At 43.9% G+C, this 16,573-nt stretch overlaps 2 protein-coding genes across 3 annotated transcripts in view; both read right to left on the bottom strand.

Moving 5' to 3' along the window:
* The window catches only part of LOC124150052 (leucine-rich repeat and immunoglobulin-like domain-containing nogo receptor-interacting protein 4), a 30,588-nt gene extending 17,085 nt beyond the window's left edge, over positions 1 to 13,503 (bottom strand). Inside the window, exon 1 of one of the 2 annotated variants that reach the window (XM_046521946.2) lies at positions 13,294 to 13,503. The gene's annotated coding sequence lies outside the window, so the exon portion shown is untranslated. Of the gene's footprint in view, positions 1 to 13,231 lie in introns of both variants that reach the window. The other variant, XM_046521945.2, reaches the window with a different exon arrangement.
* Positions 5,855 to 6,493, bottom strand: LOC125383610 (extensin-like). Its single transcript, XM_048402195.1, has one exon. The coding sequence runs from the start codon at positions 6,491 to 6,493 to the stop codon at positions 5,855 to 5,857; it is 639 nt and encodes a 212-aa protein (XP_048258152.1).
* Positions 13,504 to 16,573: the final 3,070 nt, after the last annotated feature.

Here is a 16,573-nt window from a genome sequence, read left to right as displayed (position 1 = left end):
AGGTGTACGTCATCTCTACGATACCTCTACGTCATCACTACGATACCTCTACGTCATCACTGCGATACCTCTACGTCATCACTACGATACCTCTACGTCATCACTGCGATACCTCTACGTCATCACTACGATACTTCTACGTCATCACTACGATTCTTCTTCATGGTTACGCCTATTCTTTCGCTGTTACGATCTACACTGAGAATCCGTCGTTATCGCGTACACTATTCCTTCAAGATGTTGTACATATATATTTAATCTGATAGATCGTCGTAATCTTGAAGAGCTCAAGCTAAAGCGTTATCAAATCATGTTTGTACAATTCTTATCACATTGTTATCGCAAAGCATTGACACGTCAAGGGGCAGCTAACGTACTTGACAACGATTACTTACCGTCTACAGAACATTATCTTGTACAAGTCTCGTTTAGTCCGCATTGCCAACGCATGTCAATAGGTCTTGACATTATGATTAACAGTTAAATAACATGGCGAATGGACACTTTCAATCATACAGTTTAACCAAATAAAATATCAACGGTTGAACGTAAAATAAGGTACGACAGATATGGAGCTCTCTTAGATTTACGACATTCTAATGAAATCTTAAAACTACATTAGTTTCAAAAATAATCTACGACAGTCTACGATTTCCTGACGATATCTTTACGATTATTATAAACGTGTTATGTAGAGCTTGTTTACGAGTTATTCCTCGATCGAGATTATTCAATTAAGTAAACAGATTTACGGGATTATGTTTACAGATTTAAGGGTCTTTCACTGAGAACAGATAATAATCCCTTTGATCCAAGCATATATGGAACAAGTCTCATTCTTCAACATTGTAACAAAATCTAAAAAGATAAAATCTGTATTCTGTAAGATTCCATTACACTGTGGGATAAACCTGCCTGTTCCATCTTATAAGTCTGTCTAAAGTGTGATAGAACCGTTATTAATGTCTATGTCACACTGATTGGGTGCGTTTACGAAACTGGTAAAATTGACAACTACTTTTAAAAACAAAGAAAAGTGCTAGATTGAAGGTGGTGGTAAAAGTTCCCCGAAACACACAAGGACACAACGAGTGGTTCAGCCCTTGCGCGTGCAGTAACAGTAAATGTTGGTGTAAAATGGTTATTCCATGTGCAACTGAACTACACTCTTGAAGTAGAAAGCGCGACGTTGTATCTCTTATTACCTGCGCGACCCTCAAACAATGACGCTCGGTATATTATCAATATGTTGAGATCCGGGGTAGAATAGGTCTTCAGCAACCCATACTTGCTGTAAAAGGCCACTATGCTTGTCGTAAGAGGCGACTAACGGGATCGGGTGGTCAGGCTCGCTGACTTGGTTAATGCATGTCATCGTATCCCAATTGCTCGGATCGATGCTCATGATTTCAATCACTGGATTGTCATGTTGATCATTTACAGACCGCCGTCATATAGCTGGAATATTGCTGAGTGCGGCGTTAAAAAAACAAACAAACAAAGACTGATTTGAAGAATGAAATCGTTCTCACCTCACCTTGAGTATCATTAGCACTTGGGTTTCATATTACTGTTAAATTATGTATTTGTCTATCTTTCCCTTGCTTTGGTTTGTTTATTTGTTTGTTCTTTAACGCCTCAAAAAGCAATATTCCAGCTATATGACGGCGGTCTCTAAAGAATCAAGTCAGGACCATACCACCCAGTGATTGACATCATGAGCATCGATTTACGCAATTGGGATACGATTACGTGCATGAACCAAGTCAGCGAGCCTGACCACCCGGTCCCGTTAGTCACCTCATATGACAAAAGCATGGGTGGCTATAGACCAATTCCAACTCGGATCTTAGCGGGTCTCTCTCTCCCGTCACATGAGCCACAAGCAACGTGTGTTGATCCCTATACTAGTGAGTGAGTGAGTGAGTTTGATTTTACGCCGCTTTTAGCAATATTCCAGCAATATCACGGCGGGGGACACCAGAAATGGGCTTCACATATTGTACCCATGTCGGGAATCGAACCCGGGTCTTCGGCGTGACGAGCTAACGCTTTAACCACTAGGCTACCCGGCCGCCCGATCCCTATACTAGGGCGACTTAGGGACTTAGGGACTGGTGAATTATTACAATGATTGGTGGGTGAGAGAGTATCAGGGGAGGGTCACCCAAAATATGATAATCTTTTGGGGAGGGTCATTAAAAATAGACATTTATATTAAAAAAATATAAAGTGTTTTAGCATTGTGTTTTCAGGCAGGGTCTTGAAAAAAATTACTACGGTATTGGGAAGGTCATTCAAAAATATGATAAGCATGAGGGGAGGATCGATACTGTCATTCCATTACTGCCTCAAAAACCTCTGACCCACTCCCACTGTTATAAGGTGAGGTAAAAAATGGGGTTTAACGTCGCGTCCAAGATTATTGCACTTATAGAGCGACGTGCATGCGCGTGTGTGGCTGCTTCCGGAATGATGCCGATTTATAGAGCCAGCCCACTGATCATGAGATACCATGCCGCAGTTTAACATGAATACCCCACTCAGACACAGTATACTGACTCCGAGCCGACCAGGCCTTGTTTTAGCCCTTTAATGCCGAGCGCCAGGCAGGGTAACAACAAATACCATCATTTAATGTATTTTGGTATGACGCGTGCGGGGATCGAACCCCGGACCTTTCGCTCTCCGGGCGAACGCTCTACCTCCAGACCACGGCGGCGATCCACTGCAATAAATTACCAGTCCCTTAATGGATTGGGTGGTCAGACTCGGTTAATTGGTTGATAACGTGCCATGGTGCCCCCACGGTGTTAAGGAATTCCTTACCAATGAATTTTAAAATTCCGAAACAGAAATCGATAACAGTGCATTCGACAGAGTAAGTGTGTTCCGCCAACGAAGCTATGCACGAGGACTGGTGTGTGGCCAACACTAATGTAGGTTTATCACGAAGACATGCAACGACTTTCGGGGAGCTAAACCACACATCGACTTGGTCCATGTATTGCATACATAATTTAAACCTCAACCTTCATTGCGGAATCAACTTATGGGTTGTCATGGAAACCATCGAGAGACAATGTTGAACTGGCAATATGAGCCACCGTGTGTATCGTTTCTTTGTTTCTTTTTTTTGTTGCTTAACGCCGCACTCAGCAATATTACAGCTATAAGACGGCATTCTGTAAATTTATGGTTTGTTTGTTGATTAACGCCGCACTAAGCAATATTATAGCTATAAGACGGCATTCTGTAAATTTGTGGTTTGTTTGTTGATTAACGCCGCACTAAGCAATATTATAGCTATAAGACGGCATTCTGTAAATTTGTGGTTTGTTTGATGCTTAACGCCGCACTAAGCAATATTATAGCTATAAGACGGCATTCTGTAAATTTGTGGTTTGTTTGTTGATTAACGCCGCACTAAGCAATATTATAGCTATAAGACGGCATTCTGTAAATTTGTGGTTTGTTTGATGCTTAACGCCGCACTCAGCAATATTATAGCTATAAGACGGCATTCTGTAAATGTGTGGTTTGTTTGTTGATTAACGCCGCACTAAGCAATATTATAGCTTTAAGACGGCATTCTGTAAATTTGTTTGTTTGTTTGTTGCTTAACGCCGCACTAAGCAATATTATAGCTATAAGACGGCATTCTGTAAATTTGTTTTGTATTTGTTTTTTGTTTAACGCTGCATTCATATGAATCTGGACCAGACAATCCAGCATCGATCTACGCAATTGGGATACGATGACATGCATCAACCAAGCCAGCGACCTGAACCACCCGATCCCATCAGTCGCCTCTTACGACAAACATGGGTTGCTGTAGACCGCATTCTGTAAATAATCGAATCTGGACCAGACAATCCTGTTACTGACATCATGAGTATCTGTCTACGCAATTGGCATACGATGACATGCATCAACCAAGTTAGCGAGCCTTGAACCCCTGGTCCCGTTAGAGACAGATTCTACCCCGGATCTTAACGGGTATGTGCGTATCTCGACGTCGAGATTCTGTTCATACTTATCAACAGAAATATTTACCAAAACAGTGCAAATAATAATCAGTTATACTTGTATGGTTGTTTCGTAACGCAACCAAATTTCATAATGACGAAGCGTTCGGTAGCACCAAAAATGCTTGGAAATTCGTATTTCGAGACAAGCGGGTGTCAGCATTGAACTTGAGAGTCGATAAGGATTCTGTCGGGACTTACACGTCATATCGAGTTAAAGGATTTCGAGATATCCGTAGTTAAAGATATGCGGGATCGATTAGGATTTCTCGCGACCATAACGTCATATTGTCTTAAACGCTACATCGAGGTAAAGGGGTTCGATATATCCGTAGTTAAAGACAACGGGGTGTCGATAATGATTTTATCGCGACCTATTGTTTTATATCGAGATATCGAGATAAAGACGTTTCACTATGAAATTATGTTTTGTCATTAACACAGTTACACAAATATCATTACTTGAGTGACGTAGGCCAAAGGGGGGGGGGGGGCAGCGCTTCAGGCTTAGGTCCGAGTTCAATTCCTCAAAAAGTAACATGTTTTAGTACACGATGGGAATCTGCAACCATTATCGCAGTATAATGCTACACGCTGTGAATATCTTGGTGGTTTTTTGTGGGTTTTTATTTGGGTTTTTTTTTTGGGTGGGAGGGGGGGGGGGGGGGGGGGGGTTGTTTTTTGTTTATTTGGTTGTTGTTGTTGTGGTTTTTTGTGGGTCTTTTTTTCCTTTTTTGGGGGGGGGGGGGGGAAGCCGCACTCTGCAATATTCCAGCATTGTGGGAACCCTAGGTAAAAGATTTAATCGCTTCATCTTATATTCCATTGTGAGAAACGTAAATAAAATTCCAACTAAAACCCAATAACTTAGTCCTAAGTTTACACTAACAAAGCTATACCACATTATACAACGTAACGGCTTCCAAATTGGTTAAGCCGCGTAAAATTGAAGGTTATAAGGTCTAGATTAAAGCCTCATTACTGAGGGCGTATTTTCAGTTTTGAGTAGCAAGCTCGGTTCGGGCTGGAGATTATTAAGAGGAAGGGCCCGAATCGTGATTTTATATCTTATTGTAATTTGGCTTGACTGCAGATAAAATGACGAATGTTAAGGTAAGTCGAGCTGTAAGCGTTGCGTTAGCACACTGAGAACGTTGAATGCGGGCGTCGGTTCACGACTGGCGGTTGACAATGAAGTCACCAATAGGGATTGGTTGCAAGGATAATATTACGACTAGGGGTTTAGAATTACTTGAGACACCCTGAGACATGGCTATCGCTGTAAAGATGCTATTACCGTTCTCGACACTAATAGGCGGAAAGAACGTGACGAATAAACCGGACCATTTAACCGGGAAAAAACCGGAACAAGGCAAAAGCTGTCCATTTTAGCAAATATGTTGAACATTTATTTTTGTAAATCATGTAAATTGGTTCTCTTTTGGCAGTGGTTTAAAAAAGAGTTTTCGATTGGTTTACATATCTTTATTTCCGCATCAGTGCATGGCACTAGCTTGGGTTTGACATAGGGAACTAGCTTAGTCTCAGTTAAGAATCGCCACTTGTGTTAACTTCGTGTAGTACATCTAAAACAGCATATCATTTTACCATAAATTGAGATATGGGATAAGAAGATTTTCCTCGCGTATTTTATGGCCGGAAACCGTTCGTCATACAGTGGATTAAATGAGGCAGAGAACATTTACACGGGTGGGGTGAAGTCGTGATAGGCGGTTACCGTGATCTTGATTTATATGTGACAAGGGAAGGCCCCTATGTTATGCCTTGTGGTTGTGATGGGTGGGCCGGTGATTGGTGGTCTCCAGCTAGGATGGGTGGGCCGGTGATGGGTGGCCTCTAGTGGGGATGGGTGGTTCCATGTCGGCCGGTGATGGAACGTCTCTAGTGGGGGTGGGTGGTTCCATGTCGGTCGGTGATGGAAGGTTTCTAGTCGGGGTAGGTGGTTCCAGGTGGGTTGGTGATGGGTGGTCTCTAGTGGGAGTGGGTGGTTCCAGGTGGGTCGGTGATGGGTGGTCTCTAGTGGGGGTGGGTGGTTCCATGTGGGTCGGTGATGGGTGGTCTCTAGTCGGGATGGGTGGTTCCAGGTGGGTCGGTGATGGGTGGTCTCTAGTGGGGGTGGGTGGTTCCAGGTGGGTCGGTGATGTGTGGTCTCTAGTGGGAGTGGGTGGTTCCAGGTGGGTCGGTGATGGGTGGTCTCTAGTGGGGGTGGGTGGTTCCATGTGGGTCGGTGATGGGTGGTCTCTAGTCGGGATGGGTGGTTCCAGGTGGGTCGGTGATGGGTGGTCTCTAGTGGGGGTGGGTGGTTCCAGGTGGGTCGGTGATGGGTGGTCTCTAGTCGGGGTGGGTGGTTCCAGGTGGGTCGGTGATGGGTGGTCTCTAGTGGGGGTGGGTGGTTCCAGGTGGGTCGGTGATGGGTGGTCTCTAGTGGGGGTGGGTGGTTCCATGTGGGTCGGTGATGGAAGGTCTCTAGTGGGGGTGGGTGGTTCCAAGTTGGTCGGTGATGGAAGGTCTCTAGTGGGAGTGGGTGGTTCCAGGTGGGTCGGTGATGGGTGGTCTCTAGTGGGGGTGGGTGGTTCCAGGTGGGTTGGTGATGGAAGGTCTCTAGCCGGGGGTGGATGGTTCGACGTGGGCCGGCGATTGATGGTGCCCAGCTAGGATGATTGAGTCAGTGATGGGTGGTCTAAAGCGAGGATGGTGGTTCCAGGTGGGTCGTTGATCGAAGGTCTCTAGTGGGGATGGGTGGTTCGACGTGGGCCGGCGATTGGTGGTGCCCAGCTGGGATGGATGAATCGGTGATGGTGGTCTATAGCGAGGGATGGGTCGGGTGGGCTGGTCGAACGTTTAAAACGATAACCCTGACACTCCAATCATTTCATAATCACATTAAGGACAGTTGGCAGTCTACCAAGTTTCGTTCTAATTTTAGATATCTAGTAGTCTTGCCTACATGATGTGGAGTGAGTGAGCGAGTGAGTGAGTGAGTGAGTGAGTGAGGATTAACGCCGCTGCGTTAAGTACTTCAGTCATATCACAGTGTGAGGTTGGAGAAATTCCGAAGAGATGCAGGTGAATGAGTGAGTGAGTTGGGTTGAACGTCGCTTTTAACATTATTTCAGTTATAGCACAGCGTGTCAGCTTAATGTGGGAGGAAAGCCCGAAGTGTTGCAGGTCTAAGACGTTTACCACTTCGGTAAAACCCACGAGCACGGGTATGGTACTGACAAACCTAGAAACATAATCAGGGCGAACCGGGATTCGAACCCACAATCATAGGTTTCTGGCGTGTCCAAGGGACGCAACTCTGAACAGCGAATCGCGGCGCCTTAGACGACTGGGTCGACCATGCTCCCCTCTTACATGTCCCAAGTCACTAATTACAATGATTAGACCGAGCTTGGAAATGGGCTATGGAACGTAGAGGCATTAAACCGAATTACACCCTGCTATATATGTAGACGCATTATCGTGATTGAAGTCTACATAATTTAAGCGTAAAATCGAATGAATAAGTAAGTTCTGGTCCCGTTTATGGCAAAATTTCAGCAATATCACGGCGGGGGACACCAAAAAGTGGACTGTATACATCGTGCCCATGTGGGAATCGACTTCGGGACGAGCGAATGATTTAAAGGAAATCATCGAGCGATACCTTTCGACTGGAAGACTTAAAGCAACACGTGTCGTGAATACCCTTTCTGTACATGTATAACTTCCCGTTAGAATTTCTGTGAAAAAAATCCGTGACGCTAAAAAATGACGCTAATGAAGGCTTCGTTCTCAGTTTAAGCAGCGCTTAAAAAGAACAGTCGACGACTACCTTTATCAACTAGGCTACCCCTTCACACATAACCATTTAGCCCGTAAACGAAAGGTGAATCATGAAATCTATATTTTTCATCAACGCTATCACAAACAAATTTACACTTCCCTAGAAATAATCGAAATTATTATAAGTGAGTGAGTGAGTTGGGTTTAACGCCGATTTTAACAGTATTCCAGTTATATCACGGCGTGTCAGCTTAATGTTGGAGGAAAGCCCGAAGTGATGCAAGTCTCAGACGTTTACCACTTCGGTGAAACCCACGAGCACGGGTATGGTGCTGACAAACCTAGAAACATAATCGGGGCGAACCGGGATTCGAACCCACAATCATAGGTTTCTGGCGTGCCCAAGGGACGCAACTCTGCACAGCGAATCGCGGCGCCTTAGACGACTGGGCCACCCGAGCCCCCCCCCCCCCCCCCCGCAATGATTATAAAGTAAGATTTTAATAAACTGGCTGACAGAAATACTATACTGAGACATAAATAACTTGTCTTCAGCCAAAACTGATAAAAACTGTGACCGTTGCATATTTAAACAACGTTAATAATACGATACACGGAAAATATATTAGTGTTCTCGCAATTCGTCTCCATTCATGAAAGATTGAAACTCTAAAATCGATTCAAACATTTTTCTAGGTCACAATCCTTTTTACGCTTCTCTTTTCAACGGTAAACTGCCCCGAACACCTGGTTGTAATAATACCACGATCACACCTGTTAATCAATATGCACAGAGGGAAAGCATGGGTGAGTGGTCTTCTTTTCAGTGGATTGTTATGTTGCATAATGCTGCATTAGCGTTGATCAATGCGCTTCGATATAACGCCACAAGCGTCAAAAAAGACCGGTCGATTTTTCTGTATTCAGTTCAATGTGCAGGAATATCGGCTTTTTTGCCCACACGATCATCTCGTGACGTAGTTCAAAGCTTATTTGCAAATATAAATGTGTCTAACTCTATGATTGATAGAATAAATATTTTTAAATGGTACTTATTCTGGTTGCGATTATATTGAAGGGAAAATTTCTTATGTAGATGTCCTTGGGACAATTCATAAACATGTCTTATCCATTGTTCCAAACAGGCCGAACGTTGGCACTTTGCCAGTGGGGATTCTACTTAGACGGGGCCGCACTGCACAAAGCGACGTTAGCGTTATGATTGTCGTTACTTCCTAACTCTAACATAGATTTGTAAACGATAATCGTTGTGCGAGGATCTAATCGTGAAACAAGACCTGTTTCACCAAGCGCTCCTCTATTAGAATATAAAATGATAGGTGAGGTGAAATGGGGTTTAACGTCGCGTCCGGAATGATGCCGATTTATAGTGCTAGCCCATTGAGATACCATGCCGCAGTTTAACATGAATACCCCACTCAGACACAGTATACTGACTCCGAGCCGACCAGTCCTTGCCCAAGACCCTTAATGCCGAGCTCCAGGCAGGGTAACAACAAGTACCATCATTTAACGTCTTTTGGTATGACGCGGCCAGGGATCGAACCCGGACACGGAGGCGGTTGATATATTAAGGGTTTATATTAAGAGAACACTTGAACTAAGAAAACACAAAAACAGTCTCGTTCTATAAAACTTGTTACACATATTTTTCGTTTTTTAATTAAGTGTGCTGATGGACAGTTAACATCTCTCCGAAACTTCAACAAAGCTGAACATTATTTTCCTAAATAATAGATCAGTTCACGCTCCATATGTCGTCACAGTACACATGTACTTGAGTATACTTGAGTATTGATCAGCCATATTTATTTTTTATCGTAAATTAAAACTTCATGTCTCACAAAAGCGAGGTGCTTACCTCATTATAACGCAAAACTAATCACTACAATACGTGGTGGGGAGTACATGTTGTAATAACGAGGTTTATGGGGGTACACGTTAATAATGTCCGTGCTGGCACAATGCCATCTATAATATGTAATTGGAAGACGTGAGGAGTTTTTAAGAGCCTCTGTTTAGTCAGGTTTTTCTTTCTATTCAAAGCCGTCCTATATTTATGGGGAGGGATTTTCGTCATACTTAACCAGCTGGTATAATCGATGTCAGTAAGTCTTCTGACTGTCGCTGACATATTCATTTAACGGGCATACTTTGTCCCGGATTTAAGTGATACCATCTTCAGATACACTCGGGTCCACTCGGTTCAACTCGGCTGATTCCGCTCACTTTTGGCCGGAGACAGACGAGTGTCACTCTGAACACAATCGGATGTCACCAGTTGTGATGAAAATCTTCTTTTTAACGGAAAGGGCGAGGTTTGCCGATAGGCCTAGTGTATCAACCTTTTGCATGCATTTTAAATTATTTGGGATTATTTTGGAACTCCGTTAATCCGGACAACTTCAGCATCTGGATAAACGGGTGTGTGATCCAGGGTTATATAGTTGGATAAGAGTGAGTGTTTTTGCAACCTATAATTTTCTTGATTATGGGGTGTGCTAATTAGCAAGGTCTTACTGTGATGGATACGGCAGAATACTGCACTGACGAAATGAGGAAGCCATGTTTAAACATAAGCCGATGGATGAAAGGCTGTCGCCATCAAACAGATGGGTTTCACATCGCTTAAGCAACAATGCCGTGTTTCGTCTCAAAGAATGCTAAGACTCTTGTTTATATTCTTCCTGTCTTTTGGTCCGATGTCTAACACTCTATATTCTACGTGAGTGATAGTCCACGATTAATTACAATGTTTTCTATGCAAGGACATAAAATACGAGTTGTATGAGAAATACCAGTTTGTTTCTCTAACTGACGTTTAACGCCGCACTCAGCAATATGCCGGTCTGAAAATAATTGGGTCTGGACCAGACAAACCAGTGATTGATATAATTAGCAAGACCCTACGTCGAACTGATCCCCGGATCCATTCCGTTGCCTCGTAATATCATAGGTTCTTGTTGTTTTTTTAAATTGAATGGGATTATGTAACCGTTCTTAAGAGCTAACAGACCCGTGATTAGAATAGGTCTTCCGCAACCCATGCTTGCCGTTAAAGGCGACTGTGCTTGTCGTTTGTTTGTTTGTTGTTTAGCGCCGCACTCAGCAATATTCCAGCAATATGACGGCGGTCTGTAAGTAATTGAGTCTGGACCAGACAATCTAGTGATTGACAACATGAGCATCGATCCACGCAATTGGGATCGATAACATGCATCAAACCAAGTCAGCGAGCCTGACCACCCTATCTCGTTTGTCGCCTCTTCCGACAGGCATTGTCGCTTTTTACGGCAAGCATGGGTTGCTGAAGACCTATTCTACCCCGGATCTTCACGGGCCTGTACGTGTGCTTGTCGTAAGAGGCGACTAACGGGATCGGGTTGTCAGGCTCGCTGACTTGGTTGATGCATGTCATCGATCCCAATTGCGTGGATCGATGTTCATGCTATCAATCACTGGATTGTCTGGTCCAGACTCGATTATTTACAGACCGCCGTCATATAGCTGGAATATTGCTGAGTGCGGCGTTAAACAACAAAGCAACCCAACCCACCATGACGGTGTCACAAGTGAGGTGCAAGCGATCGTGTTTTGAACGAGAACACTGAAGAATAGATGCGTATTGTCATGGGTGAACTTAACTGACAGTTCAGGAATAAATGTTCTACATAAATGTAGCTGTACACTTCCTAACATTAACACACGTAACATTTGACTAGCCTTCACATGCGTAGATCCGGCAACGTGTTGTGATAAGCATGCTGTCATTTCATTGGTGAAATTGACATGTGTACATTTCAGTCATAGCAGATGAAACAAACATACCCCTTAATTCACTTTTCAGGATCTCCTGGATTGTAATTAGAACGTAACAAACCCCCGGGGGGGGGGGGGGGGGGGGGGGGGGGGAGGAGAGATCAGGTCAGGGGAGCATATGACGGTTTCTAGGTGAGGATTATAAAGAATGATAAGCATAACTGGGGAAAATCCTGTAAATTGGACATTAGATAATAACATATATAGTGTTCAGGAATGATGGCAAGGGGTCATTATTTTCAAAAGTACTGCATCAAAAACCTCTTATTCACCCACCCATGTAATAAACGATTGATTCCTAATGTGGCAAAAACGTCTGTCCCGTGGAACCTTCTTGTGGTTGAATTACGTTGAAAGATAAAACACGACGTCGTTATTCAGTACATTAGAGCTTCACACACACACATACACACACACACACACACACACACACACACACACACACACACACACACACACACACACACACACACACACACACACACGCACGCGCGCACATACACACACACACACACACACACACACACACACGCACGTCATCATTTGCAGATGCGACAACATACAGTGAGTGATAGTCGCTGTGGTCTAGAGGTGAAACTGACATGTGTACATTTCAGTAACAACAGCTATATCATACGTCGTTTGCGCATCAGCCTGCTGACAGTGATACGGGCTGTTGTCGAAAGGTGACATTGACATGTCTGTCCGAGCAGATGTAATAAAGCATATATCGATCTGTGTCGGCACAGGTGTGCGGTTACACATTCAAGAGCGTGTATGCATATATCCCGTTGCATAGCGAGCCTGTGTGCTGTTTCATGGGGCTATGATTTTAAATGGTTTAGTTTTAAAGTAGAATATCAATTTCCTAGAAATGTACAACTCGCTTTTCAAACACTACAACACCCTTGCCCATTATGAAACTGGTAGGCTTAGTTGCTCTCTAAAGTCATATTGGTTACGCACCGTGCAATCGTCGAAGAAACTGGTATATGCGTATACAGAATATTTTGGCACCCGTCAAGACGAACGAAGGCAACACTACGCGAAGCACACTTTGAAATTGATCTGCATTAGATGCACGTGCCGCCCGTGCACTCCGCGTCAGCATGCCGTGTGTATTTAGCAGTGCATCAGTAACGGCGACCTATATATAAATCGTTACGCAATTAGCCAATTGTTTACAAACACCACACGGGGACAGTGCACCTCCGAAACTTTCACCTTATAACGAGGCATAATGGGAAGAAAGATATAACATGCAATCAAAAGATAAAACATGACCTGTTTCATAATGCGATGTTGCTAAACGGGTTATGAATGAGACGGACATGTTTACATGACCCAAACCGGACCCTGACCAGTCAAACTTGACCAATCCCCTACACTGCGCCCTAACTCGCCCGACACAGCACTACAGCGCGAATAAACACGCCAGGCAATGAACACTTGCAGCTTGACACATGTCAATCAAACACTGCCCTTGAAGACGAACTGATTGCAATAGACATTTGATTTATCTGCACAGAAAAGCTTATCGTGTAGACAGACGCTGGACGCGGAAATCGTCTTACCTGTGTTAGCTGCACACCTGTTAATGAGCCGAGCGCCCTCTAGTGACAAAAATGTGGGTTACCTGTCTGCTCGTTACCCGGGAGTGAGACTTGTGCCGATCTTCCGTCCAGCTTGTGTCGTCGGCGTGATCGTATTCTCAGACAGCGTTTCTTGATTGCAGACTGTGTCGGGTTCCTGCGAGTATGGGGATATGAAACAGGCAATGCAACTTCCACTGGGGACGAATTTGCAAACGGGTTTATGTTCATAAATGTTGCAGTGTTAGGATTTACTGTTGGTAAATTATCGATTAAATGACAATGATGCGATGTTTACGGTGACTGCGGGATTGGGGACAACACCATAGGAAAGGGCTGAAATTGAGTTAGATGGTACTTGTGATGATGTGACTAACCAACGACTACTACTACTACTACTACTACTACTACTACTACTTCTACTACTACTACTACTACTACTAATAATAATAATAATAATAATAATAATGTAATGATGATGATGATAAATAATAATAATAAAAAATTAAAAATAATAATAATAATAATAATAATTAAAAACAACAATGTTTTGCTTGTTGTTTAACGTCGCACTGTAAAAAATCGAATCAAGACCAGACAATCCAGTGATTGACATCGTGAGTCAGCCAAGTCAGCGAGTCTGACCACCCGAACTCGTTTAACAGTCGCCTCCTACGAAAATCATAATCGCCTTTGACTATAAGCCGAAGGAGGTGAAGATGACGAGAACAGTAACAACAAAAATGTTTATAAATAAAAATGATGGTATTAACGCTAACAAGGGCGAAGACTATGCTGGCGTTGGTGTAAACATGCTGCTGCTGCTGCTGCTGGCGATGATGATGATGATGATGATGATGATGATGATGATGATGATGATTTAGTAAAGGACATCGTCATCCACGAAATGCTGGTTGAAATACCACGACGAAATACTCCGATTCAAATATCAAGATGATATGCTTGAAAACGAATCGCGTGACAGTTGCTTTTGTTTATTAATAACTGGCTGACTGGTTTAACGTGATTTGTGGAATGCAACACAAACGAATGGATTTGGGCGTTTACATAATCACTTTATTTATTACCTGTACACAACAACTTACGTGTGGGAATTCCGTGTCACAGCCCCCAGTACGTAATACCTTTTGTAAGAACCTTCCCACAAAGGGATTGGAGGTCAGACTGGATTTGTTTGTTTGTTTGTTGTTTAACGCCGCACTCAGCAATATTCCAGCTATATGACGACGGTCTGTAAATAATCGAGTCATTGATATCATGAGCATTGATCCACGCAGTTGGGATGCGATGACATGTATCAACCAAGTCAGCGGAATCAGCGGGCCTTGACCACCCGATCCCGTTAGTCGCCTCTTACGACAAGCATAGTCGCCTTTTTACGGCAAGCATGGGTTGCTGAAGATCTATTCTACCCCGGATCTTCACGGGTTAACTGGGCTTGTAATTACGCGTCATCGTATTGTTAGTCACTGGTTTGGCAGATTCGATTGTATGCACTCACTTATTCACGCCCCCCCCCCCCCCCCCCCTCCCCCCTCACACACACACACACACACACACACACACACACACACACACACACACACACACACACACACACACACACATACACACTAATTCACTCACTCACTCACCGCCACCAGAAACTCACATCCACTAACCCACTCACTCACTCACCGCATCCACTCACATCCATCAACCCACTTACTAACTCACATCCACCACCCCACTCACATCCACTCACCACACCAACCAATCCACTCACTCACTGTATCCACTCACCAACCCACCCACTCACTCACCCCACCCACTTACTCACCCCACCCACTCACTCACACCACCAACCAATCGACTCTAACCCCGCCCACTCACATGCACGAATCAAATCATTCACTCACTCACTTTCTCACCACCCACCAATCCACTCAACCCACCAACCAATCGACTATCACCCCGCCCACTCACTCAACCCACCAACCGATCGACTCTCACCTCACTCACCAATCCACTCACCCCACCTACCAATCCACTCACCCCACCCACCAATCCACTCTCACCCCTCCCACTCACTTACCCCACCCACCAATCCACTCTCACCCCGCCCACTCACTCACCCCACCCACCAATCCGCTCTCACCCCGCCCACTCACTCACCCCACCCACCAATCCGCTCTCACCCCGCCCACTCACTCACCCAACCCACTCCTATCCACTAACTCACTCACTCACCGACATATGACTTGGATATTTTTTTTACAAATAATTTACATTGTCGTTTTGAGATATGATAAAAATATGTATAATAAACTATACTGCCCTGCCTGGATTACGAAGCATCCGGCATGACGAGGTTTCAGTGTCCTAAGTCTGTCACATTGAACATCCTTAGGAAACGAGCCGCTAATAGCTGCAACACTGATGACGCGGCTTGAACCAATATTTACTCACTCATCTTATGAACCAATACGCTACAACTGTGCACCATAGTTAAGTGATTTTCATATTTTTTCTCCTGGGCCATTTGTAACCACGGTGAAGATATTCCATTGCGTGTGTTATCTTTATTCACCGTCTTCTCTCACAACTAATATCTCCTCTGGTGCATAAATTTTAATTAAAATCGCCCTCAACTTGCACAGATGTACGTGCATATAGAGGCATTTCTACACAGACATAAACGTAAGAAAATTAAATATTATTTTAAACAACCGATTCTTTGTAGCCTTAAAGTGCAAATTAATTACGATAAATATCTCTTTGTTCCTTTCATTCATACAAAATTTTGCCATAAAAAATATTTCAGTGGGTGGATCAGATAAGTGCAACTTGTCGGGTAATTCCGTCAGAGCAAATGCCCATCCACGGAAATAGCCGAGTTGCGGTGAGTCAGCGTCAATTAAACGCGGAGTAAACAAAGTAATACAGGTTAGTAGTGCATGTTCACATGGTGCGATGTACGGGGTGGTGGGAAATATACGCATGTGCTTAATGAACTTTAAACCCCTTGTTTGACTGCGCTCTGTTAACCGTCTCAATCTTAGGAGGTACCGGTGGAAGACCCTGGTTAAAATTGATCTTCAGCAAACCATGCTTGCCGTAAAAGGCGACTAACGGGATCAGGTGGTCAGGCTCCCTGACTTGGTTGATGCATGTCATCGTATCCCAATTGCGTCGATCGAGGCTCATGATATCAATCACTGTATTGTCTGGTCCAGTTTGTACGTTTTGTCATGTTATTTCGAGCAGTGCTTCAAGACAAACACACGGCTCGGCATTAAAGGGATAAATCAAGGTTGGTTGTTG

Source organism: Haliotis rufescens, unplaced genomic scaffold (assembly GCF_023055435.1).
Source record: "Haliotis rufescens isolate VD_foot unplaced genomic scaffold, xgHalRufe1.0.p SCAF_25, whole genome shotgun sequence".
NCBI classification, from domain to species: Eukaryota; Metazoa; Mollusca; class Gastropoda; order Lepetellida; family Haliotidae; genus Haliotis; species Haliotis rufescens.
Note: the sequence above shows the minus strand (reverse complement) of the source record. Positions and strands in the feature narration are given on the sequence as shown.

Coding starts and splice junctions, on each gene's coding strand:
- LOC125383610 (XM_048402195.1), bottom strand. CDS start 6,493: ATGGAACCACCCACCCCCACTAGAGACCACCCATCACCGACCCACCTG.